This window comes from Brachyhypopomus gauderio, chromosome 17 (genome assembly GCF_052324685.1).
Source record: "Brachyhypopomus gauderio isolate BG-103 chromosome 17, BGAUD_0.2, whole genome shotgun sequence".
Classification (NCBI taxonomy): domain Eukaryota; kingdom Metazoa; phylum Chordata; class Actinopteri; order Gymnotiformes; family Hypopomidae; genus Brachyhypopomus; species Brachyhypopomus gauderio.
This window is the reverse complement of record NC_135227.1, coordinates 12,906,119-12,933,462: the sequence shown is the minus strand read 5'-3', so window position 1 is coordinate 12,933,462 and position 27,344 is coordinate 12,906,119. Positions and strand designations below refer to the sequence as shown.

General features: G+C 46.6%; 1 protein-coding gene across 1 annotated transcript in view; it reads left to right on the top strand.

The window, feature by feature from the left end:
• ush2a (Usher syndrome 2A (autosomal recessive, mild)) overlaps positions 1-27,344 on the top strand; it is a 147,623-nt gene that overhangs the window by 31,797 nt on the left and 88,482 nt on the right. The window contains 15 exon segments of the mRNA XM_076977861.1: positions 69-170; positions 297-485; positions 625-755; positions 1,485-1,761; positions 2,195-2,401; positions 2,968-3,048; positions 4,485-4,670; positions 6,598-6,711; positions 8,318-8,479; positions 11,444-11,603; positions 15,557-15,719; positions 16,137-16,284; positions 18,873-19,024; positions 19,540-19,702; positions 25,708-25,941. Coding sequence (XP_076833976.1) covers positions 69-170; positions 297-485; positions 625-755; positions 1,485-1,761; positions 2,195-2,401; positions 2,968-3,048; positions 4,485-4,670; positions 6,598-6,711; positions 8,318-8,479; positions 11,444-11,603; positions 15,557-15,719; positions 16,137-16,284; positions 18,873-19,024; positions 19,540-19,702; positions 25,708-25,941 — 2,469 coding nt within the window.

Genomic DNA, 27,344 nt, shown 5'->3' with positions numbered 1-27,344 from the left:
TTTGCATTGTAGCCATTAAATCAAACATCTTTATTTTTTCTGCTTGCCCTTTTCCCACCTCTCAACAGGGTCGGCATCTGCCACCAGCGGAAACACAATCATTGGCCAAAACACAGGCGTGTTTATAGGGGGCCTTCCAGAGAATTTCACACTTCACCGAGAAGACACTGGTAATGAATCACTTTCAACCAGGAGCAGACCCGACCCTGACACCTGCCTGCATACATGGTGTGTGTGTGTGTGTGTGTGTGTGTGTGTGTGTGTGTGTGTGTGTGTGTGTGTGTGTGTGTGTGCAGGTGCAGCGAGGCTGGTGCGTCAGGGTTTCGCGGGATGTGTGAGGGATGTGCTGCTCCAGAGGGCCAGCAGCCCTGTGGCCATTTGGGAGGAGCTGGACTGGGACTCTGCCGTAGAGGAGCACGAGACCTATGGCGACTGGGAGGGCTGCCCCGCCCACTCTGAGCGTGGGGCCTACTTCCTGGGACATGGTACCAATGGCCACATCACAGACCATTAAAATATGAATCAAATGAATGTAGATCTGTGTCTCCTGTCAGTGCTGTGTCACATTTCTGTGCTGTTGTATAATGTTGGGAGGTTCACCCTGAGTGTTTGCTCTGTTTTCAGGGTTCCTCAAAATTAGGCCCAAGTTGTTCACCGGCGGAGATGATTTTGAGATATCGTTTGAGTTCCGGACAGATCAGCTGAATGCACTGCTGCTATTTGCCTTTGATCCCCATGGCGACGATTACATTCTGGTGAGTTTTGTTTGTGAGGCAAAATATGAATGTGAAATCATTTATTCAATTGTTTGCATTTAATTTAAATAAAAAGAAAAATAGTTAAAAGTGTGTTTTTTTTTAATCATCATCTTGCATCTTCCCCCTCTGAAGGGGAAGAGGCTGAAGAAGTAGAGCCCCAAGACAGGGGGTTGTTAGCAGGCTCGCTAGTGGCCGTTCAGAAAAACCTGTGCTAATGGCCTGCGCTAACGGCCTGCGCTAACACTTCTCGATGTTTTCTCATCCGAGGGTTAAACGCCTCTGGCTCGCCTTTTAGCGAAGTGACGTTTCCAGCTACGTTGAAAACTAGCTAATCGTTAAGCATTTCATTGCCAACTATTTTTTTATTTTCTACATTAGCGATGTCATTGATTAGTTGTCACAGTGCTAATGTGTACACATGTGCAGGGACACATGTGCTGCTCTCTGGTTTAGTGTATGTTTTATGATCTGTTGATGTTTTATTTGTACGTCTTTCCTCCCTAAAGGGAAACATCGTGGAGAACCACAGTACAGTCTCGAGATTGGGCTGTCCAAACCAGAGCATGAGGCTGTCAAATCACATAAACAGCTAGTGAAACTATATTAGTTGTTCTGTAGATTATTTAACCTCTGGTGTGTGTGTGTGTGTGTGTGTGTGTGTGTGTGTGTGTGTGTGTGCGTGGGTGCCTGCTCTTGTGTGCGTGTGCTGTGGTCACATGCACGCAGGCGGAGCTGCATGGTGGACTCCTCTCCTGGACGCTGCGCTGGGCGGGGCAGAGCGTGGAGCTGGACGCGTGGGTCGGTCTCTCCTACTGCGACGGCGGCTGGAACAGCGCCACCCTGCTGAAGAAGGGTGCGTTGACGGCGGCCGGGCTCAACCAGGCACTCGAGCAGCAGCGTGGGCCCAGAGGAGGCCCCCTCACCATCACCTCAGCCCTCTACCTGGGGGGCGTCCCAGCCAGCCTGCTCCACCCGGCCCTGCACAACCACGGTGTGCTGCAGGGTGAGCGTCAGCCGCTCGCCCCACCATACAATCATGCAGCTGTTTGTAGTCACTTTACACTCGGCAACTAGACAGGGAGCCTTGCGGTATATAATCATGATGTAGTGAAGTTTTAATACCTATTGGTAGACAGGATCAACCACATATATTTTAGTACAACTACATATTCGATTGAGAGAAAAGTCCCTGCAGTTTGAATTGTAGGGCTGTTTCACATTCTCCTTCTTTGTCCCTCTGTCTCCGTTCAACCTCCATTTCTCTCTCTTGACTCGCTCTCGATCTGGATGCTTTTGACAGCGTTCCTTGTTTTAGATAAATAGGCCAGTGTCAAATGTGACATTCTCGCTCTCTCTGTCGGTCTTTCTTTTTCTCTCTCTGTCTGTCTCTCTGACTGTCTGTCTCTCTGTCTCTCTCTACACACATACGCACACAGGTTTTGGCGGTTGCATCAGGGACGTTCGATTGGTGGCGCAGGGGCCTGTCGTAAACTTGGCTGCAGAGAGCCGTGGCGCTGTCAGAGTCAATCTGGATGGATGCCTGTCAGCTGACACAAGCGTTAACTGCCGGGGAAACGACTCCATCCTGGTGTATGCAGGCCGAGAGACCAGCACCCTGGACCTGACTCTGCAGCCCTTCACAGGTAAAAACACACACACACACACACACACACACACACACACACACACACACACACACACACACACACACACACACACACACAGGGGTCCAGACAAGCCCATCCATGCAGATATGGCAGAGGCGGAGCTTAAAGGAAGCTTCCAAGCAATTGTAGCAGAGGCGGAGCTTAAAGGCAGCTCCCATGCAGATGTAGCAGAGGCGGAGCTTAAAGCCAGCTTCCATGAAGACGTAGCAGATGTTATGCAGATGTACCAGTAACGCTGTACCACTCCCCTTCCCCGTCCCATGCGGAGGTCTCCACTCACTTACTTGCATTTACTCCCAGCTTTTGACTGATCCCATATTTTAATCCCATTTTTTTATCTCATCTTTTGAAAAGATGTCAAAGCTACTAGAGATCAAGCCAACATTTCATTTGTATTAAACTAATTGGCTCTTACTTATCCAAACATTTGCTCTACTGTGTGTTTTTAATCAACCTAATTTTACATTCTTTGTGTCATTACACTATAATAGTGATTGACTGTATTTCTGTGTTCTAACTCGCGTGTGCTTTTCTGTGAACAGAATACCTGTACAGAGTGATGGCATCTGGGGAGGGAGGATGGGCAACTGGCCCTTGGCAGCGAGGACGCAGTCGTGAGACAAGTAGGCCCCTCCCTAACCCCGCCCTACCCCCCTCCCTAACCCCGCCCGTGCCCCTCCCTACTCCGCCCCTCCACAGCAGCCTCTGTACTGATATGTGCTGTATGTGGTAGTTTTCTATCCAGCCCATTTCTCTTTTAACCTGTGCAGCATGCACATGAGTGAAGGAGATGAGATGCTTCTCGAGGGCATGTCTTGTAGCTCAGGGTGCTTCAGTAATGATGCCTCCTTACAAATGTGCACAGCTGTGTGGAGAGAGAGTGGAGAACGGCAGTGAAGCCAGACCACAGTAGCAGACAGCAGTCATGAGCAGGGGTAAAAACCTTAGGCCTTCAAATGATAGAACAGGATTCTGACTTCACTGAACTCTCCGTTTGGCAATATTTCCAAATGTTGGAGCATGATGTGATGTGATTCATCTCCATATGTGACCAACAGAAATAACATGGGGGAAACGTATCAAAAGAACTCTCAGTAGTTGTAATCATACATTGGCTTGATATAATTAATTGTAGACATTCGAACGAATGCATCACTCAAAATCAATGTATTGTTACACCTCTAGTAGTTAAGAATTAAATTATTGTAATAAAATGACCATAAAGCTGTTGACAATGGAGAATCCATGAAGTCCATGAGGTAATTAAGCATGAATGAACAATGTCACTCTTTCAAGTCTCCACAGACAATTGTGTAATACTGAAAGGACTGAACTCATGTGTATAGGGTTATACTCCAACAAAATTAAATTATTTTTTATAACCCTAAACCTATTTTGGGGGGGGGGGGGGGGGGGGGGGGTGTCACATTTTGCTGTATATTTGTTTTCCTTTCTCCCAATATCTTTACCTATATGTGAAAATTATGAATACATGCTCCATTTACTGATGGAAGAAGAAAAAAAATCATCATGTATATATTACCTTAATATTTTTAAAATTTATATTATGCTGTCGAGAAATTAGCATGACAAATAACATGTATGCTGCTTGTTCTGCATATGTTTTACTGTTTATTACACTTCTTTGTAAAAAGATGAGTCCTGTAGAGGAAGAGACCATTGGTGGATGATTTTGAAATATAGCCCTGAATGAACGGTGGTTGTACAGTCATATTAAATCAACGCTGAAAAAGTTACAACTCTAATAAATTGTATTTATGCTAATGGTTGGATATGATTTACTGTGTCTATTAAAAGTGAAGAATATGTGTGCCGCTTTTCTTTGGCCTGACACACACTCTTTCTCCCTCGTGCTCTCTCTCTCTCTCCCCTCTCTGCCTCTTCCCCCTCTCTCTCTTTCTCCCCCTCTCCCCTCTTTCTCTCTGCCCCCTCTCCCTCCCTCTCGTTTTTCTTCCCATTTGGATTCTTGTGCACTCTTTCCCTCCCCCTTACTCTGACCCCCCCCCTCTCCCTCTTTCCCCCATTATCCCTCTTGCAGTTCCACAAAGTGTGCTGCCTCCCTCCAGAGTTGCCAGCGTAAATGGCTCGAGTGTGGAGGTGAGCTGGGAGGAGCTGCTGGGGGTCAGAGGTGTAATTGAGCGCTACGTGGTGAAGGCGTACAGTCGGGACCGTCCCTCGGCCCCCCCGATCAGCGCCGCCTTCCCCGACACACCGCCGCTGACGGGTAAGGGGCCAGGTGGACGTCAGTAGCCCAGCACGCCCGAGTTCTTAAACAACCGCCACCTCCGGCTAGACTGCACTTATTACACCTACAAAAATAAAGCACTTTCAGGCCCGCAGTTTAAATCCAGTATTTTTGAGCATTTTGAGCAGGACTTCATTCAGAACCTACACATTAGGGCAAGATTAGATTGTCAGATTGTTACATTGTTTTTGACACTGGTTTGAAATATTTCACCCTATTCGGGTTATGGTTGCAGGTCAGGTTTGTTCAACCTTCTTTGCCTCCTCAAAGTGACCACTTGAGCTCTTTAGACTTGGCTGATGATTGCTAAAGAGTGGGTGGAGTGAGTGAGAAAGGGGTTATTGCCTGTTGACTTAATGAAAATGCTACGTCAGATTAGCGTAAAGTCTCAAAGCAGAGATGCTGCTTAGAGACAACCAATCTAGACTCTGTCTCTGGGCAAAATGGGAAGATCTCCTTCTTGGCACACTTCGAACAGTGAAAGGCTAAGTCTCAGTAATTTATGACAGGCAAGATAGCAAACGCCGAATTACACAGGCAGATAAAAACCCAGAAAGCAAATGAGTGGGTAATGAGAATGGCGTGGGTCAGCCTCTTAATTGAATTAAAAGACGAGGAGAAAAAAAAAGCCTGCAGACACCTGCCCAGTTACGACCGCGCTGTAGTGTTTACTTTCTAACTCTGACAGCGATCTGTCTGTCCCCTGCCATGATTAGCCTGGCACGTGAGTGCAGATTAGCATGGAAGCTAGCCAAAGAGCCACTCACGACGCTCTCTCTGTCTCTCTCTCTCTCTCTCTCTCTCTCTCTCTCTCTCTCTCTCTCTCTCTCATGCTCACACATACACTCTCATACACACTCCATTAAAAGGATTCAACCTTTATTTTGATTGATAAATTAATAAATAAATCTTGATTTTAGCAGTAAAAATGAATTTAAAGCCTTGCTTTCAGTGGTCCTTTGTTTAAATTTATGTCTAGGCCCTGTTAATAGTGCACTTTATACAAGCCTGTTGTATCAGACTTGTCTTCGACACTGAAAGTTTGGCTCGCATTAATGGGTGAAGGCTGGATTCTTTCTCTACTACAAACCTCCTAAATAATTGTGCCTAAGCATTATTTATTCCTTTTTACATGAAGAAAAATAAGTCGTTTTTATTCATCCCCTTGGGAAAATGAACCCATCCGGATTGAATACACCCTCGCTCACACCAATTAGCACAGCACGCTACGGGCAGTGTATACACGCGTACCTGGAGCTGTGGGCAGCCACCTGCTGCCACGCCCGGGGAGCAATTGCGGACTAGGTGCCTTGTTCAAGGGCACTTCAGACATGATACTGCTGGGTGCTGGTTATGGGGATTGAACCGCCAACCTTTTGGGCTCATTAATTAATTTGTTGGTTTAGTGTATCCAAACATTATCTGGTATTTCTTTTCTTCTTTAGTTTTATTCTCACGTGTCCTTAAGTCTGGGGTCTCCTCCCTCTGTTGTGAAATGCTGAACGTGAGGTTCACCACAGCCTTGCCTGCACATGGAGAAGCCCTTCGCCCTGCTAGCCAGGGGCTGCTTTTAAACGCCATGGCCCACATTGTCCATTAACCACCCTCGTTAGTGTCTTATCCAGCGAGCAGAAAAGTCTGGCATCACTTTACCCCTCCATGTGATGATTAATAAAGTCTTTTTAAATCTGGGGCTATTATCGGAAGTGATGGTTAAATTATGCTGTGTTTGAAAAGCCATTGCATTAAAAACCTCACAGCATAGCGGGTAGAGGTTTTTGAAATATGCTTCTTTTTGAAATATGGAAGTGAAAAGAATGGCGTTTGCTGCTTCCTCTCTCTCTCTCTCTCACCCCCCACCTCCTCACTCACCCCTCACCCCCCCCCCCCCCCCCTCCTGTTGCAGGAACGTTAAATGGCCTGGCTCCTTTTAGCAGCTACAGTATTACCCTGACGGCGTGCACTCAGGCAGGCTGTGCAGAGAGTAGCCGTGCTGCCCTCCTCACCACTCCACAAGAGGGTAAAGTCATTTACAGGGTCCCCACTCCCACATTTCTTTGATGAATAATAAAAATGCTGAGGGGAACTCGAATGGTGCCGATCCATTTGCTGGAAACCTCCAAACTAATGTGATGACAAAGTGCATTGCCAGCAAGTTACTGCTCCAAGTTGTTGTTATTTTTTTGTTTGTTTGTTTTATGTTCATTTACTTTTTTTTTTTTTTTTTCTTTTGGATGGGGGAGTGGATTTAGAGATACGTGATTGTGGGGTGGGAATGTGCGAATGAATCAAGCTTCTTCCCCCTTTTACTGACATGCATCTTTAATAGCTTTAATGCAGATGAATGGCCTTTTTAATTGCTGTTACTTTGTTCCTGCGAGAGCCTTCTCATAAAAGGGAGGAATCTGCACGATTAATGAAAGCTTTCTTCATTCCCCTCTGCCAGAGAAGTAAATTTAAAGGCAGTCTGAGGCTAAAAAGAATTGATTGTACGGCCAGAAGTATGAAATGGAGAATCAAGCGCTCCATTTGCACGCTTCGGATGTGTCCGAGGGGGGCGCGCGGCTGCAGCTGGGTGTGCGGTGGGGCGCGCCGACGCTGGCGAGAAGGAGCCGCTCCTCCAGCCGCTCTTTCAAGCCCTGCGCCCTCACTCTTTATTAGCGTGGCGTCTGTCGAGCTCCACGGGCAGGACAAAGACACTCTCTCTGCCGTTAGAGGAGAACACGTGTCATGTCCGCTGGCCCGACCTCTCTCTCCCGCTTCAAACGGCAAGAATAAAGACAGATTAATTGTCAGCAGCAATTATTTTCTCTGAGAGCCATTTTGCAAATAAAAGTAGGTCAATTCTGCGTGGTAGTCGAACTAGTTTGAAGTGTGTCTGTTGTGCCAGGGCTCAGGCTGACTAAAAGATGTGGGCAGCTTTTCCAGGTTGTACATTAATCTATACTGGGCTAAATTGCCTTGTTTAAGGAGTAGTCTGACTTTAGGGGTCATTGTAGAGTGAAAAAATCAATTTGATGTGGACTTGATTACAAAAACTGAAATTACTGTATTGATTCTGCACTGCAGAAATTTTAACATTGTTCCCTGTTTGATGTAAAAGGTACTTTATTGTTGAAGCAACTTATTCTTGCTGAAGATGTCCGTTTAATTTACCTTGTGGGAAGGTAGTGTGTGTCATACCAAACTAACACCTAAAATACATGAGCCGTCAGGGAACTAACCTTGAAGCCCTAAGGAATCTGGATTCATTTTGCTACAGTAAGGTCCCTGCAATGCGTATGCCTAGATTTCATTGTTACCTCAGTATTCTGAACTTTTATTTATTTTATGTAGAAAAATGAAGATGACATTCCCAGCAGTAGAGTTTTATTGTCATTGTACATGATACAACGAAATTAATGTAAGAAGTACATTAAAAATAATTGTGAACCAATGTTATAGGTCACAGGAAGATAAATTTCTAATTCTGTTCATTTAATTTTTAACCATTTTAAATTATTACACTATAGATTTGTTTAATTTTTGTTTGATTAAAAATAGCAATTCTCATCCTTGAAACTGTCTAGAAATGTAGATGCAGAATCTCTCAGCACTTAATTAACTCCATATAATTCCTTCCACAGCTCCTGAGGACGTCCTTCCCCCTAGTGCAGTTGCATCTCCACACTCACTCTCAGTGTACTGGGACAGCCCTCAAAAACCAAACGGTGTCATCTCACACTACATCCTCTATGTGAATGACACTGTTATCTACCATGGCAATGGCACTGCCTTCAACATCACTGGTGAGGAAGAGGGTCTCTTTGACCAGTGTTTTTATATTGCTGGTATACATAACGTCATCATCTATGGCCTTCATATGTTTAAATCATTTAAAAGACATTGGCTTCTTGTCTTATTGCTGTTGTTGTTTATTTATTTATTTTTTGGAGTGGGTACTCTGGTGTTTTTTCTCCCACACTTATGTTTACTCAGAGAAAAAGCATGAATATGGAGAAAAAAATAAGTAGAGGATGATTATCATTTTAAAGAAAGAGGAGCTAACCATCCCTACCCAGGGGAATCTTATTTGAACAGCATTTAAGTGACATAAACAGCAAAAGAAAAAGGTAGCAGACGTATTGGAGTAGACCTCTGGTTCTGGAGGAGATGGCAGGTTCTGGAGGAGGGAGTGAGTTCTGCAGGGGCTGAATGGTTCTGGAAGAGAGCACAAGTTCTGGATGAGAGGGCAGATCCGGGGAGAGTGTGAAGATTCTGGAAGAGACGGTCAAATCCCTCACCTCATTGGAGGAGAGAGTTGGTTTTGAAACCAACTCTTGGCATCATCACACATGGAATTCAGCAGTCCAGATTTTGTTTGTGTACAGTACATTGTGGTGAGGTTTTGCTAATGCAGTTTTTAAGGCACAGATAGGATGACATTTGTAGAAGCTGTATGTTGCTCCTAGCGGACATGGAGCATGACTATTATTTCAGCTCAAGCACTGAAAGAAGTAACTTCAAACATCACTGCTGTATTTAGTGTATCAATACACACAGCCATGTTACTCAGGGGCTACTGGAAGCATGTGTGTGGAAAAGGCCGTTCCCCTTTCTTTAATCAGCAGCGCTGGAAGAAGCTGCACCTGCAATATTGCTGCCTTTCATTTTTGCTGGTTAAGGCAAAGGGCCAGCAGCCAGCCATCGGTTTGTCTGGGCTTTTCTCTTTGTGTTCCTGCTCCCAGCATCTCCCCGTCAGCCTGGCCCGCGGCGTCTCTCTCTGCTCCTGGCCATAGTGTGGGAACACCGCGCAATGTTTTATTAAAAGGCTGCGCGCTCCCGCCGCAGTTTGACCCCGGGGTGAGGGCCTCGCCTACACGATGAGGGGAGACCCATAAGACCAATTTACACCCAAGACAGGTATATTCACTCTGAGATGAATCATTCAAAATGTCAGTCTGCCTTCCCACCCCACCTCACCCCCGCCTCTGGCTTTACCCTGCACAGAGGAACTGTGGTCATACACACACACACACACACACTGGCTGCTTGGGGAAAACGCATGCAAGAAAAATAAGCCGAATATACTACATGTGACTTGACTTTAGGTTTCGGTTACATAAGACCATGCGTCAAAACATTTTACCCATTAGCAAAACTAGTGAATCCGTGAGCACCATACATTTGATCAGTTTACCGCTCATGCAGTTTAAGCAGATGCATATATGAGGAGAGACAGAAAAGGCAACATATTATGCTTCTTATCTAGAAGCATCTACAAAAAGAAAGAAGGCTTTGAAATAATGTTTTTGTTATATAAAAAATATAGTCCATAAAAAAACCATGAGTCTCATGCAACAGTATCGGCAAATCAATAAGAAAACAGGTCTTCATTCCTTGGCGAGATTAAAAATTATAGCTTGTCTGACAGTAATCGTTGGGGCGTCCATGCGCGAGGATATAATTTCTTGTAACGCGTCTCTCGTTAACGACCGCTGATGCGTTTTCTGGCGCCTTGTGGCGATCTCTCTCGTTCCCTTCCGCCGCACTTAGCTACAGATTATATGCAAATGGCACGGCAGAAGTCACTTTTTAAAGCATAGTTAGGAAATGCTATACACATTTCACAGTTTTAAGTCGACAGTCAAGGTTTGAAAGGACCGGGCCGGAACCGGAGTCACCTCTGACGACTTTGTGTGTTTTTATGGATAAAGATGCTGACGACGTGTATTACAATCGAACGCTCAAGTACAAAAATGTTTGAAGTTTTTTTTTGTTGTTGTTCCTTCATAAAGCTACATATTATTTTCAAGTCAGCTCTGCGGGGTGTCGGTTGTCGGTCGACACGAAGGTGGAGGTCTGATGTAAGAAGGTACCGAGCGGCGCGTGAGCTGCGCCACCCCCACCCCGCGCGCGAGGACGTGCACGCGCGCGTTGCACTCAAAACCCGGAGATTCCAATTTCTTTCAGGATATCTTGGCTCAGCTTCGGCGCCTACCCCTGCTGTGATTTTGGATTCTGTAGCCTTTGTATGCCTCGTTCCTTGACAGTAAAACCTGCTTTCAAACGCTTCAAGGAGAGAGCCTCCTTCCCTCAAGAATGCCCTTTGAAACGCGGCGCTCCTCGACTCCAGTTTGAAAACTCCAGCCGTCCAGTACAAATTGTGCGCAAGTGAGCCAAGCCGCGTGGAAGCACAGGCAGACAGGCTCGCGCTTGCGTGCGTGCGTGCGTGTCTATCATGTCTGTCTGTCTTTGCGCATCCAAGTCCTCTAAGTTAGTAGAGCGCCTTTGGGAAATAACTATCACAGCGGAAGCTTCCCGAACCCAAACATGCAAATACTGTAATATAACAGATAGTACATAGCTAGGCCTATGAAATGTCAGATTGGTTTATCCTAGAAGTTTGTGAACCCAGTGAAGTTGTGTTTAAAGGAGCCCTCATGCCCCATTGCATTTTGGAATTTGGTTCCCAATTCCAGCTATAAGGAACTTTGAGTCATATTAGGGTAAATCAGAGCACAGAGAGATTTCTTCAGGTAAATGGAACTTTAAATACCAATGGCCCCCAAGATTTCTGCAGCTGTAAAGATGAGATTTTCCTTCACATTCATGCTCTAAACACAAATGTCAAAAGGCCTTCTCAAGTACCAATTGAATTGTACTGGTTTGGACAACTTTATTTTATCTCTCCGACTTGAAGTATACATGAATGGTGACTGCTGTGCTCAAATGCCTGTGCTGTGTGTGTGTTTGCATGTGTGTGTGTTCAGGTCTAGGGGTCTACACTTCACACAAGCTACTCCTGAGTGCCTGCACTGAGGCAGGCTGCACCAACAGCTCAGCCGTCACACTCCTCACCGGTCAACTAGCTCCAGCCCACATGGACACACCTGTCCTCACCGTCCTGGATTCTCACAGCATCCACATCCAGTGAGTGACACACACACACACACACACACACACACACACACACACACACACACACCTCCCTACACCCACACCAGTGTGACTGACATGCAAATCATACAACTCAATATTACCTTAATTTGACACATGCTGAAAATGATGTACATTTGACAGCTTTGTGTTTGTATTTATTAATTTCTGGGGGTTTTTTAAGGGTGATTTTGCATTTTCTAATGGCTGCTCTGTGTATTAGTAATATGAATAATGCATTTACATGGTTATCGTTTTCCTTTTATATTTGTAGTTTGGCATCTCCAACTCCAGGGCATCTAAGACCCCAAATCCAAGGGATTCAACAGGCTGCATTTTAGGATCAGTTCATTTCCTCTCCACATGACCAAGTTGCCCTTTATCCTGTACTGCCTGGTTCATATATAAGGAGATGATCTACCAGCCCCATAGGTGTCATTAGGCCTGTCCTGTGTCCATACAAGGCTGGGCCTGTGTGCGTGTTAGGGGAACTGTTTAATGTGGCGACACAATAGAGAGTTCTGCCCTTATTGGACAGCAACTTTAATATATTATGATGAAATACATCAGAGGGATTCGTTTGGTGTGAATACAAACCTTTCATCTTCAGGAAGGTGGGTTTTAGAATGGTGGACCTCGATTCAAAACCACATGCCCTCTGTCCACATTATAGGACCTGTCCTTGGGCAGGCAGGAAGAAACACACACACACACACACACACTGAACACAGGCACTCCCATAGACAAGCAGATGCATACACTAACGAGGCAGGACACAGTGAAGGTGGCAGTACTTACCTTTTATGTGACAAAGTTTCATCAAAGAGATGCAGTAATGAGACAGTGGGCGTTTGCTTGCAACTTGAAGACGACAGAAATTCCGCACTGTTCCCACCCATCCACCCATTACCCACAATTTCAAGCACTCCATATTAACCCCATTTCTTAATTTCAGTCATCATGAATAGAAGTGGCTAGGCAGTAAGTAGTATTTGCCCTTGTGGTTGCTTATATGTTTTGGAGTAGTTTCCTTTAATGTCTCTCCACCCTGTTGTTTCCTGACTAATTGAGAGTGGTTAGTTTGTATTTGCAGAAATGCGTGTCATTTAACAGCACAGAGAGGAAACGGTAATGTTTATTATTATGTTTTTATAACCGACAAAAAAAATCTGTTGATTGTTATTAATGATGCATGAAGGTGGTTCCCTCCCACTGTACAAAAGCTTAGCAAAGTGACAGGGTTCAAAGGGCAGAATAAAGTCAGCTCTCCACCTTCTTATCCCCGCCCATTTTCTCAAGTTTGAGGGTCGTCCTGCGAGTGCATTAATCAACTGAGTGTTTTCCATATAATCATAAAGTGTGCCGCGCCCTTCCGTCACTCAGAGCGGGCGGCTCCTTGTCCTCGGTGCCTTTGGCCGTCCTCAGGCCCCTGGTGCGAACTGGGAAGAGAGCCTTGATTTAGGAAGGGGGAAGGGGGCGGGGCGAGGCGTCGGGCTGTCCGGCCCGCCATTGGACCGTACGAAGACGGCCGAGCGCACGACCTTCTCTGCTCCTGCTCGGAATGCGGAATGTTCTTCCGCGCCGGAGCCGTGTGTGTGTGAAGCACGTGAGCCGGGTGTGTGAAGCGGGTGAGCCGGGTGGGCGTGCGTGATGGCGCGGGGCTGCTTCACTGGGCGTCTCCACCTTGGCCTTTAGCAGCCTGCATGTAAGCCATTAAAGCAGCAGCGGTCGCGATGGCGGAGGCACTTAGGAGTGAGCCGGAGAGGGCAGGGTGGCAACCGGACACACGAAAGACACATAGAGACAGAGAGGGATGAAGACGGGGGCCGGGGGGGGCGCCAACTCGCCCGCACTTTCTGTTTGGCGACACTCCCTCCCCCGCGTGCCCTCACCCCCTCCAGCCAACAGTGCGGTGGTGAGCTGTGGGGTGGTGGTGTGGAGAACATGCAGCCGACGGTGACGCCTGTCGCCACGTCAAACTCCCAGATTGAATTACGCATCCCCTCTCTGGGCCACCGTAGAACTCACTCGTCCTCTTTAATGTAGTGGCCTCTCAGAGCAGTCCTCATCCAATTATCCTCATTTCTGCCTTCATGGGGCGGGGGAAGTTTCTCTCTTGTTCTTCCTCTTTCTCTGTATTAATGGTGGTATGAAGCTTGTGAGATCTGTATGTCATTTATTAAAAAGATGTATATGACTCAATTTGTCCCATCGCCGATTTTCATAACTTGGTTATGGCTCTGCTATATCCCGAGAGCAGTGCTTTGCAGGAAGGCTTTGCCATATTTATTGTTCTCATCTGCCGCGGGGTAGCGTGGAGCGGTTATTGCTTTATTTCCATGGGATATTCCAATTTGAATAGGAAGGAGAGGTACTGATGAGAGAGAGAGAGGAAGGGAGAGAGAGAGAGTAAAGCTGGAATTTGACATTACAGATGATATCTTGGACTCTCTCTCTCTCTCTCCCTCTCTCTCTCTCGCTCCCTCTCTTACTCTCTCTCGCTGGGTCTAATTGTGGATACGGTGCCTTTGGAAGGTATTGCCTTGTTAGCAGAATCGTAATAGCAAAGGGTGAAGGATCATATGTGTTCAATACTCTTTTGTTGTGTTGCGATTTGCCTGTGAGAAAGGTCTTGGGCTGTAGGATATGCACAAAGCCCGCATCAGCAGAACGGCTCCCTCCCACACACCCTCTGGCCCCTCCCCCCGGGCTCCAGACTGGAACACTCTTCTATTGTTTTATTACATTATATCACACGATATCACACTGCATTAACTCTGCCTAAAATGTTTTTTGTTGATTTTTGATAGTGAAACTGTTATTTACTTTACAAAATCTTTTCTGTTTTATTATTGATGTTTTGAAGACTGAATAAATCATATGCTCAATTGATTTATCAATTATGTGATAGTACGCCATAATAGCCACTGTCGTTTGTCACGTAAAATACAATTTAATTGACGCAGAAGCCAAATTAATCACAATAATGAATAGGGTTACCTGCGGGTGCGTTTGCTCCTGCTAGACTGAAAGACCCTTGTGAGGCATGTGCTAATTTCACAGAGCAAAACACCTTGAAAAACAACTTGCGTGTCCCCTATGCTTCATCTTAACTCTCTTCATAGTTGGACGACTTTGTGCTAGAACAGGCAGCTCGTACGGTTGCTCTGTGGCCGCGTGGCTCGTCAGCTGTGGGCTCAGCAGACTCCTCGGCCAACATTAATCATGCAAATCCCATCCAAGTTGATAAAGTCATCAAGAAAATGAATGTTTATTCATTTCAGACTTTCATATGACTGTGCTAAAGGAAGGCAGGAGTCAGTCAGGATCTGTGTATAAGCACCAGCAGTATTTTAGAGCTCCAGTCCTAAATCTGACCGAAAATGCTACACTAAATACTGTACTACTACAAACTACAAAACTAAAAGCCCACTAAATAAACACAATAAATACAGTCCTAAAGGTTATGAAAACTGTAAAAATTAAACCTTTTTTTTTTTTTTTTGCAGAATAAGTCTTTAATGTTCACGCATTTAACTGCTTTCGTTCCTGGCTCACTTCCTCCTCATCTGCCTTTATTCTCCTGGCCCTCCTGTGTGAGCCCTTCGCTCTGATCTCACAGCAGATAGCGGTGTCCTCTGTTTTAAATTTAGCCCTGAGAAAGTCAAGCTGCAGCCTGAAACATTAACCCACCATACTTTCCTATTTCTGTCCCCGCTCCCTGGGCCAGGGTTATCACAGTAGACTCCGTCTGGGCCCTGCTCACGCCGCGGGCATCTCCGCCCCCACCCCGTCGTCCCCCGGCCTTTGCCACGGTGACGCCGTGTGGTGACGCCGTGTGGTGACGCCGTGTGGTGACGCCGTGCGGTGGCGCCGCAGACGGCTCGGTGTGGCGGGCAGGACGTGTGTGTGGTTAGCGGTTAATGCGTGTGCCGCGTGTTCCACAGGTGGGTGGCGCCGCTGCAGGTGAACGGCCCGTTGGCGTTCTACACACTCTACCGGTCCGGGCCCTCAGACCAGCCCCTCGCCGTCTACAACAACACCCAGCTCACTGAGGACCACACCGTGCACAACCTCGTCCCTGGAACCGCCTACACCTTCCAGATCGCTGTGCGTTCAGTTTTACCACTCTGCTTTGCACATCTACATCTATTTTGTAAACACACACACACACACACACACACACACACACACACACACACATATATATATATATATATATATATATATATATATATATATATATATATATATATATATATATATATATATATATATGAAATTAAATATATGTATATTTTTGTAATTTAAAATTTAATTACCATTGCATATCCTTACCTCAGATTCACCATTTGACAAACATGCTGATTTATTTTATATTTATAAATAAAAAACTTTAGCATTAAAACTTTCTACTATATTTGGCGGTGTTGAATATGTATTTTGTTTAAAAGGCTCAATTTTACTTTGCACCATTCATTCATCCCTTTGTATGACTTCAGATGACCCCTGACCTTTACCCTCCAGGCGTGCACAGCAGGCGGCTGTACCCTTAGCGCTCCCAGCACGGCCCACACGGAGGAGGGCTCTCCGGAGGAGGTGCCTGCCCCCGACGTCCTGCGCATCTCCCCGCACACCCTCCACGTGTCCTGGGGCCCTCCGAGCAAGCCCAACGGTGAGTGGTCTCGCAGGCATGAGAAGGTGAACTGGTACCCTCAACATTCCTCTTGGCTCAGGGACGCTCCCGTCTTTAATGATGGGATAGCGCGTGGACGAGGAGGAGAGGAGGAACTCAGTGTGATGGCATGAGAGTGAGCCGGGAGGGAGGGAGGGAGGGAGGGAGGGAGGGAGGAGGTGGGGAGAGAGCGATAGAGAGCGCGGTGTTTTGAGTGGGTGTAAAGTGCTCCCTTTTGACTGATGCGGTGAACTGCAGCCTCGGTGGTGGCTGTCACAAGCTCACCGCCATCTCCTTGCTCGTCGCCCTGGAAACCTTTGCTATCTCTGGACATGTGGACTTAGGAGCAGGACTTCAGGAGCTGAACTCTGACCTTTGAGGAAGATTGACTTTGAACTGCTTAATTCATATAGCTGTTGCATTGTGTATATTATTTTTAAAGCATCAGAATGGACTGTGAAGTAAAGACCACTAAGCATTAAATATTTTGTTTTAGAGCCATCAGTTATTTACATTTTGTCTTTAAACCGTGTTATCAAGTATTGTATTGTTTCCGTTGTTCTGTATTGTACTGTACTGTATTTTTAACAGTACAGTATTAAGTACTGTATTTCTAATATTTTATATATTTAAAATATAATACATATAGTGTTTATATATATATAGTATTTTTTATATGTAGTGTACATATGTACATGTACATATTTATGTTATAATGTTATAATCTGTAAACAAATCAGCAAATAGGTTCCCTTTACCTGTTGTTTTTTTTAACACAAATTTATAAACATATTTTATTAATCTAAAAATATACATATTGTGTGTGTGTGTGTGTGTGTGTGTGTGTGTGTGTGTGTGTGTGTGTGTGTGTGTGTGTATAAAATTCTCATTCAATTTCTTTCATTTAATACACTGTATTTCAGTGTATTTAAAATTTTTGGTTCAAACTGTCCAGATAAATTAGTTTTAATTTAGAAACTCTGCTGTTAAATTATTTTTAGCACAACTCTATATAAACATCATAAGGTCTGGTATGGAATCTCATTAATACATTTGTTCTTTATTTTTTTATCTGTATCTGGTCATGGCATTTGGATTGAAGAAACTCAAATGTATTTTCCAAAAGCTAAAATGATTTTAATTTTTTGTAATGGGCAATGTTTGAAATAATGGGCAATGTAGCAGACAATTAGCTAGAGCAGTTATTATATCAAATGAAAGGGTAACATATAATGAAAGAAACGTTTAAATGTAATATTTGACTTTATTTGTATAATGATGGTTAAATGTGCCACATGTTGCCTGCATCTAGTGGAGACCAGTGACCGCTGATATTCAGGGACATGTTTACAAAGGTGATTTTCCTGGGTGCAGTAAAACCCGGAATGGTTGCGTTAATAATAGAATACACGAAGAATGAGGCATTGAAGATGTATAAAGGGGTTCTCTTCAGGACACTCAAGCAATTCCAATGATATCTTACTATTAGTTTATTTGCATTCAGACATAATTAATCAATCTGCAGTGTTTCAGTAAAGGCACTGGAGTGAGAACATGCAGACGTTATTTATCTGAGATGCTGATAATAAGTGCATTCGGTGTTAATAGAACAAGGCTGATTGCAACAAATAAACATGTGCTTTTTTATATAATTATTTGTTTAACTTTTCACACGTGAGCCGTTTGTGCGAGGGAGTGTGAGCTGGTATGTGCATGGGTGAATCACTCCGCGTGTGAAGGCTTTAAAGTGGCCGCACTGAGCACGTCCGGGGACAGCCGCACTGAGCATGTCCGGGGACAGCCGCACTGAGCATGTCCGGGGACAGCTGGAGAGAAGCAGGCAGCAGTAAATGGCTCTCTCTGCCGTGTTTTACGGCCCTCTCTCCCTAATGGCCGCCTTTAACACAGGGCTTTAAACAAAACGGCCTGTTTACATCAGGACGCCGAGCAAGCAGCACACATGCCTCTGAATACGGCTCTATAAATAAAATGGATTAACCCCCTTCCCCCATTCACAGTAAGGGTTCCTGCGACTTTCTTATTCATCAGACTTCTGAATAGTTTTGGGGGCTATTTATTTATTCACAAACGTGTTGAAATTTGTATTCATTAAAGCAAATGACTGTTATTTTAGTGCATTACACATCATAAATATGTGTGAGGTGAAGTGTTGGTCACACGCAGTGTTGGCTGTGAATACATTTATTGTCACTTTGTGAAAATTTTTGGCAAGCATACATATTTTTTTGCTGTTCTACACATGTTCAGATTTATGAAGCATTCTTTAATGCTAAACAATTATGTTGTATGCTCCCATTTTTTAAAAGAAGTTTTATCTTTGGATCTGCTGGGTTATGTGAATGCTACCTAGTGTGGTCTGATGGGATTCTTGACACACATCAAAGTGTCCTAACTTGACAGGAGAAAAATACCCTGATGCTAGATCAGAGTTCCAGCTGAAACACCTTTGACCAGCAGAACTGTACCACAACCAGACACAAATAGGAAAGATCACACCCCTGTCAGATGCCAAACCAGTCTGCCTTCAATCCTGTCCTAACGGGCTTCTTCTCTGGGCCCGACGGCAGGTGTGATCAGCAGCTACGGCCTGTGGATGGACGGCGCGCTGGTCCAGAACTCGTCGGCCACGAGCTTCACGGCCCGCGGCCTGTCGCCGTGGAGCCAGCACAGCTTCTCCGTGGAGGCATGTACGGTGCAGGGCTGTGCTCTGGGCCCGCTGGTGAGAGCCTATACCATCTCCATTATGTTAATCCCCCCGCCCCCCCCCCCCCCCCCCCCCAACGGGCCAGCTCCCCCAGACGTGTCAGATGGCAGTGCGACATCATAAAGGTGATCGATTTGCTCTGTTCAATAAAGCACCTTCTGCTCACGCTTGACATTTGGTATAAATGCCACTCTGGGCTGGTTACTGCTTTGATGGGCCAGATTTGGGCATTTTTCCAATATGTGTGCAATATTTAGGCAAATGGCCGGCTCTGCCGATACAGCAGAAACGACCAGGCACGGGAGCAAGGGGGCGTGGCCTTGTCGTCAAGCAGAGAAATGTCTGCCCAATAAGTAGGCATAGGGTGGTTGGGAAGGGGGGGGGGGGGGGGCTCCACCAGTGTAAATGTTCTAATTTTGTGATCCTCATAGAACTCAACTTTTCAAACTTTTCCTTCACACCCGTAATTTACCTCCGTAATTTGCACAATTGCGTTGAAAGTGTTTGTGTGTGCTCGTCCGCTCTCTCAGACAGAGGTGTGGACTTCAGAAACTCCCCCGCTCGGCAGCCTCTCTCTGGAGGTCGTCGTGGAGAGCCCACGCTCCGTCCGGGTTAGGTGGACCCCCCCGGCCAAGCCCAACGGCAACCTTACTTACACTGTCCTCTTCACCGGGACCTTCAACATGCCGGCAGGTAAACCACGGCAAACTGCTCCCACATATCCCCCTCCACCTCTCTGAGGGAGGGAGACCCTCCCCCACCCCCACCACCACCTCCCTGCCCCGCCTCACCTCTGATCCCATATATTGACTCCAGCTATTTCCCCCATGATTGTTTACACACAGTATGCAAAAAGGGCAGTGAACCCTAGCACTGTGCTCCCCGCGGCCCAATGGCCATAAATGAATTGTTGTCGGCCTCCATTTTGTGGGCTGTGACTGGCGGGCGCTGTGGCAGCGTGAAAGGACAGCGGGGGGCCAGTTACCCCGCCCCCTCTGCCCCCGCTCACGCCCCGCGCCTCAGTCTCAGCGGGATGAGAGTGGACAGGTTTGTTAAAAAGAACGTGATGGTGCGTTCACAAGGAATCAACCCCACTACTCACCTCAGCCAACTCTGACAGAGCTCTTCTATAGCTGCCTGCAAATAAATGCCTGTGGGAGGAGTATGTGAATAGGGATGCAAACAGAAGACACACACACTCACACACACACACGGAGGAGGTGCTTTTTTGCACATACCCAGCAACCTTATGTATTGTGTGTATTCTTTATAGTTAGAGCAGTAAAGCAATTTTAAACTCCTGGTATGATTGATTTCTGTCTGTAGGCCCCTCAGATATGTGTTGAGGTTTGGCCATGTTTGATTATGGTCATTTGGCTTATTAGACAGATTGTGGCACATCTTGTTTGAGTTTATCAAAGGGCCATGAGGTGTAGTGGCACGTTTGAGTGAGGGGACCGGACCTGCTTTACACCCCACATCCCTTCACCACCGTCCCATTTCACCATGAACTCCACCATGGAAGAGTTAGTAGCACAGTTGATGATGCTTGCGGTTTGATCAAGTTCGACTGCTAGCAAGGTTGTGCCATGCTGCACAGCTGCCCCTGCAGGACCGCGGGACTGGTAGAGGCTGGACGTTGGGGCCACTTGACCTGGCATGTGAAGCCTCCTCAAGAGTCTGTTCCTGCTCCTGCTGGGCTCAGATGAAAGGACTGACCCACACACCCCAACTAGTTCAGCACTTTCCTTTGGCCAGCCAGACCAATCAAACGGATTGTCTCTCCCCATTAATCAAGAGTTCATCAGCACAGATGACCATTTGTACGCGATTAATCCCACAGCGTGTGTGTTCGTGTGTGCGCGTGTGGATGTGTCCGTGAGAACGTGAACGCATGAGTGTGTGTGTGTGTGTGTGTGTGTGTGTGTGTGCGTGTGTGTGTGTGTGTGTGTGTGTGTGTGTGTGTGTGTGCGTGTGCCTGTGTGTGTTGTGGGCGCACCTGATGACCGTCTTACAGGAATAAATTGGAATGATTTTTTTCCTTCTATTTGTTTATCATCAGCAAATAACTCATAATGTGCTTGATTGTGGAAAATACGGAAATTGAGGTTGCCGTGTTGACTGCCGTCTTACTATGTCAGCGTCTAATTAAGCTGAGCTTGCTTAATCTGTAATATTTTGACTGGATCGCTTACAAGGCAATCAGTCAGTGCCTTTGATGGACATAGTTTGTATTATAGTTATCCTGATGCCGTGCATACGTAAACAAGAATGTAAACCATGTAGACACATTGGCAGCTTGGTCCTTCTCCTTCAACATCACCGTTTCAGCGTGTTTGTTTACCTACTGTACGGGCATCTATGTGTCTGCCTTGTGAACATGGGGGGGGGGGGGGGGGGGGGGGGGGAACTGGCTGCTTTGTCAGCATTATGAGTCACTTTACATTTTTTAGTATTATTGTAAATTGTTCTTGGGTGTGATCTGTGCATTATTTAAACAACAGCTACTGCTGCTAGTAGAATACTACAAGCAATAATAATAATAATCTGTATTGTTGCTACTTACCTTTGAATGTATCTATGAACAATTCATTGTGTGTATTTTTGCAGTGTGTGTGTATGTGCGCGTGTCTCTGCATTTGCGTTTGTGTGTATGTGCACGTATGTGCATGTGTATGCACACTACCCCTACATTATTGTGGTTTTATTGCTTATTTATTTATTATTATTATTATTTATTTATTTGATTGCTATGTTTGAGGGGCTCTAGACTTTGGTGGGCTGTAGTCTGTGGTGGGCTGTAGTCTGTGGTGGGCTACACTCTGGTGGGCTGTAGTCTGTGGTGGGCTGCACTCTGGTGGGCTGTAGTCTGGTGGGCTGTAGTCTATGGTGGGCTGTAGTCTGTGGTGGGCTACACTCTGGTGGGCTTCACTCTGGTGGGCTGTAGTCTGGTGGGCTGTGGTCTGGTGGGCTGTAGTCTGGTGGGCTGTAGTCTGTGGTGGGCTGCACTCTGGTGGGCTGCACTCTGGTGGGCTGTAGTCTGGTGGGCTGTGGTCTGGTGGGCTGTAGTCTGGTGGGCTGTAGTCTGTGGTGGGCTACACTCTGGTGGGCTGTAGTCTGGTGGGCTGCACTCTGGTGGGCTGTAGTCTGGTGGGCTATAGTCTGTGGTGGGCTGTAGTCTGGTGGGCTGCACTCTGGTGGGCTGTAGTCTGGTGGGCTGTAGTCTGTGGTGGGCTGCACTCTGGTGGGCTGTAGTCTCTGGTGGGCTGCACTCTGGTGGGCTGTAGTCTGGTGGGCTGCACTCTGGTGGGCTGTAGTCTCTGGTGGGCTGCACTCTGGTGGGCTGCAGTCTGGTGGGCTGTAGTCTGGTGGGCTTCATTCCGGTGGGCTGTAGTCTGGTGGGCTGCACTCTGGTGGGCTGTAGTCTGGTGGGCTGCACTCTGGTGGGCTGTAGTCTGGTGGGCTCATGAGCCAGCAGCCTTGCCCCTCTAGTCCTCTGTGCTGCCGTGTGGCTGCGTGGCCGTGAACACGCTCCTCTTCCAGCTCTGCGTAACGCAGTCGGCCGCTAGCTGCTGCACGTGGTGCCGAGAGCACTTAAAAGTAGCTACAAGTAGGACGAGCAGCTTACCGACTCCAGATTGTAATCTGGCGAGGCGAGTTGATGGAAACGACCTCTCTCAAAGCCTGGGCCCCTGCTCTTGTGCTGCAAGGGCTTTGAAGTGTTCTTCTGAGCGGAGAAGCCGAGAGTCTGACGTGCGGCGGGATTGATTTGAGAACGCACGGGAGGGGAAGGGAGTGAGAGCTCACCACTTCTCCTTTTACCCACTGGGGCAGGGTTTCACTGTCTCTTGTTGTGGTGGTGGTGGAGTTCTTACTGTTGGTGCCGTGTGTGTGTGTGTGTGTGTGTGTGTGTGTGTGTGTGTGTGTGTGTGTGTGTGTGTGTGTGTGACTGCTGCTGTTGGTGCTGTGTTTGTGTGTGTGTGTGTGTGTGTGTGTGTGTGTGTGTGTGTGTGTGTGTGTGTGTGTGTGTGTGTGTGTGACTGCTGCTGTTGGTGCTGTGTGTGTGTGTGTGTGTGTGTGTGTGTGTGTGTGTGTGTGTGTGTGTGTGTGTGTGTGTGTGTGTGTGTGTGTGTAAGTGACTGCTGATGCTCTGTGTGTGTGTGTGTGTGTGACTGCTGATGTTGGTGCCGTGTGTGTGTGTGTGTGTGTGTGACTGCTGATGTTGGTGCCGTGTGTGTGTGTGTGTGTGTGTGTGTGTGTGTGTGTGTGTGTGTGTGTGTGTGTGTGTGTGTGTGTGTGTGTGACTGCTGATGTTGGTGCCGTGTGTGTGTGTGTGTGTGTGTGTGTGTGTGTGTGTGTGTGTGTGCTTGCAAGTGCTGCTTCACCATCTTGAAGGTGAGGGGGTAATAGGGGCTTTTGAGGAGGTGAGGAGGCTGATAGGGGCTCTTTCAGGAGCTTGTGCCCTGGTTTTGTGATTGTCTGCCAAGGGCACAGACCCAACCCCCTCAGGGGCACGGGCCTTCCTTCCCCTGGCATGGACCAACCCCCTCCTGGGCATGGAGCCCTTGGCTTTTCCCTCTGTACGCCGCAGCTGACTGTTGGACCTGGATTTGCTGCATTTACAGGGTCAGGACTTCTAACCAGCACATGTGTGAGCGCACACACACACAAGTGCACACTGGGCTGTTAGGCAGAAGTTTACTCATTCCTCCCTGGTGGATTGCTGGAGAATTTATTGGCTGTTGGCCGGCAGTCACAGATTAAGGGAAACGTGGATCAGTAATGACCCCTTCTACATGTTGGGACTGCCGTAAAGCCAGCCTTTTATGTCCGAGATATCCGAGTGGGGGCTATTACACATGACAGGGGTGAGCAAGGGACTGCCGACCAAGGCTAGCATTATTAAATATTGACTAGTGGTGTGATTTATGTAGAGCTGGAGGGGGAAAGTGACTTTTTAACCGTGATATATTCTTTAGTCACTAAACCTTTCCATTTATCTTTTACTAGAAATAAAGCACATGTTGACTGCATGTTTTTACTCTGACACAAAATGTGATAGAGAAGAGGGTAAACTTGCCTCTGGAAGATGACATGGAAGCCTTCTTGTTAGCATTTTGTGTGTGTGTGTGTGTGTGTGTGTGTGTGTGTGTGTGTGTGTGTGTGTGTGTGTGTGTGTGTGTGTGTGTGTGTGTGTGTGTGTGTGTGTGTGTGTGTGTGTGTAAGTTTTCAGGAGCAAAATATGTTGCAAACGATTGTGAGATTTGTCTGATAAGTGAGTCAGAGATTGTTTAACAAGCAAGTCATAGAATTCATTAAGGTTTTTATCATTAAAGGTTTCACATTTGTTTAAATGGAGACTTTCCCCATCCCCCCCCCCTCCCCTCCCCCACTGTGGAGTAACAGTACTGCCCAGTGGAGAAGGTTCATCACCCCACTGCAGGAGTGATGGTGCGTGGGTGTGCTTTTAGTCAGTACAGCACTTCATGTCTATTGATTTCTTTATAGTACCACATTTCAGAGCCTTCGGATGGGTAAAGGCTAGAGGTTATGGACTCAAAACACATGTACTCAACACACACACACACACACACACACACACACACACACACACACTCCTCTGACTCTCTCCCGCAGCACATCTGGTCCAGAAGAGAGGCGTGAACTTGGGGAAGATTAATTCTTTTTTAATTTGTAAGCAGGGCCGTAGATCCTGTGGTCGATTGCATTACAGTAAGTGGTAGTGGCTGGGGACTGGTAGGCCTGACCCTTGACCTCCTGGTTAATGTGCCTGAATGCATGTGTCTAAGTAAAGACATTACTTGAGAGGGTTTGTATGTGTGTCTAGTGTTTTAGGCTCGGAAATAGGAATAAAAGACCGTAATATTAGGTAGTTTGTCCAACTATGGGAGTAATTGGGAGAAGTGTGATGTTGGGAGTATAGGAGTATGGCAATGGGAGTAAAAGGAAGGAAATATGAGTGTGTGTGTGTGTGTGTGTGTGTGTGTGTGTGTGTGTGTGTGTGTGTGTGTGTGTGTGTGTGTGTGTGTGTGTCGAAGCAGTGAAACCCCACCCTCCTCAAAAAAATAGTTAATTGGAAGTGCAAAGTATAAAAAACACTTCCTATACTTTTCTTGTTATACTAAAGAATCAGGGTAAGTTTTTCATGTTTTAAATTCTTTCCTCCTTCTGTTCTAAAGCTCATAATAAAGCATCTTATTGACCGTCTGCTTAACCAAGCAGGCATCTTCTGCTGCATAACAGAATTATGCTTATGTTCTGGTGGGTTTCAGCTGGTAGTCCAGCTTGCTGTGTTTCTGAACCAGTGCCTGGCCCAGTGAGACAAACCACCCCCATTTCTGGATTAGAGCATAGACACCCAAAGTATAGGGTTCCGCGGGTCAGCAGGGCACTTTACCATTTTTGTCTTTGTCTCTCTATCTATCTCTCTCTCTCTGTATTTCTCTCTCTCTCTCTCTCTCTCTCTCTCTCTCTCTCTCTCTCTCTCTCTCTCTCTCTCGCATGTGCTCTCTCTCACTCTCTGACTTCTCTGATTGTATTATATCCTTATGTCTTGTGCTTACAGAGGTTAATTGTCAGTGTAAAAACCACAGTGGCTCAGTTTCAAAACTACAGTAAATAAGCAGCCTTTCTCCTGTTTGTGCCAAAGTCCAGCTTGTGTTGCTGTGTTTCTGCAGGTCTGAACGTGAGTAGCGTGGGCACGAACGCCCCAGACGTGAGCGACCCAGAAGCGGGCGACCCAGAGACCACCGTTGGGGAGACCGGGGTGCAGGTCCGCACAGGGGCGGCGGGGCGCTGGCTGGCCGCAGGGGGGCTGCTGCCACACTCCGACTACAGTGTGAGCGTGCGAGCCTGCAACAGCCAGGGCTGTGTGGAGAGTGCCCCTGTGAACGTCTCACTCCCACCTGCAGGTCAGCCCCTCACACTTACACCAAGCCTAGCTGCTCCACCAGAGACTGCAGCACTTACACCCTACAGGATTTCACAGGGCCCTACAGGCTACTGCGGGGCCCTACAGACTATCACAAGGCCCTACAGGCTACCGCAAGGCCATGCAGGCTAGCACAAGGCCCTACTGTCAGGGCTGGCTCGGATGCAACGCCTTCTAACTCTACAAGAGGCACCCGAGTCAGTCCTAGACTCGCTGGGCGCAATCAGCGGTGATCCGTTTCAGCCGTTTCTAAGGCTTCTTAAGGAAGCTTGGTGAAACGAATCACTGCTCACGGATCACAACGGATCTCTCTCTCTTACCTATTACTTATTCGAGTGTCTACCTCCTGCGCCTCTTACTGGCCCTTCTCAAGTTTTCCCCCAGCTATCTCTCTTCCTATCGGTTACTCTTTTATTTTGGGAAGGGTTTTGTTTTGTTGCAGCGTTTGCCTGCTGCCAGTCTTCCCCTGGCATCCTTAGTTCCATTTTTATGCGTTGAAGTTATTCCGCGTTCTTTCCGTTGTCTTTGTTATTTTCTCTCCCGTGTGTTCACGCTTTGGTTTATTTTGCGCGTCGAGTTTTCCACGTCCTTTTAGTTTCGTTTTCGTGCATTGAGTTTTTTCCGCGTCATTTTTGAGTTTCGTTTTGCTACGGTGTGTGTATGCAGAGTGACTTTAGTTTTGTTCGGGTGTGCTTATTTTATACACACAGTCCTAATTATAAGCATTTATCCCAATTGGTTCCTAACGGCATTTGGGTTCAATACTACCTACAGGCTACCTCAGGGCCCTACAGGCTACCGCAGGGCCCTACAGGCTAGCACAAGGCCCTACAGGCTACCGCATGGCCCTACAGGCTAGCACAAGGCCCTACAGGCTACCACAGGGCCACGCAGTCTAGCACAGGGCCAGGCAGGTCAGCACAGGCTCCACGACTGGGAGTCCAGGTGTTTGAGTTGACCAGTGATCTGTGTTGGAGGTTGTGCTGAACACAGCCATTCAGTTTCCCTACAGCTCAGTCCACTGGCATTAGCATCACCTGAACAAAGCTTGTTTCATTTTATTTGAAAAACAAATAAATAAAGAAAAATGAAGCAAAAATTTCTGGCCATGGAGATTTAGTGTAGCACTTACTGTAATAGAAAGGGGTTTTCACTTGAATGATCCTGAAGTCAGTGACAGAATTAACAAGCACTCTTTACTGTACAAATGACATAGAAAGTAGGTATTGGCGAGGTGAATAAATCCAAAAAATATCATGTTTGATATACTTTTTCCAATAAACTAAGCTATTTTAGCAATAAACTAAGCAAAAATGTTCCTAATGGGCTTGTGTGTTAACACAGTTTCTTCAAGGTGCAAACTTTTTATTACAAACTTGCAAC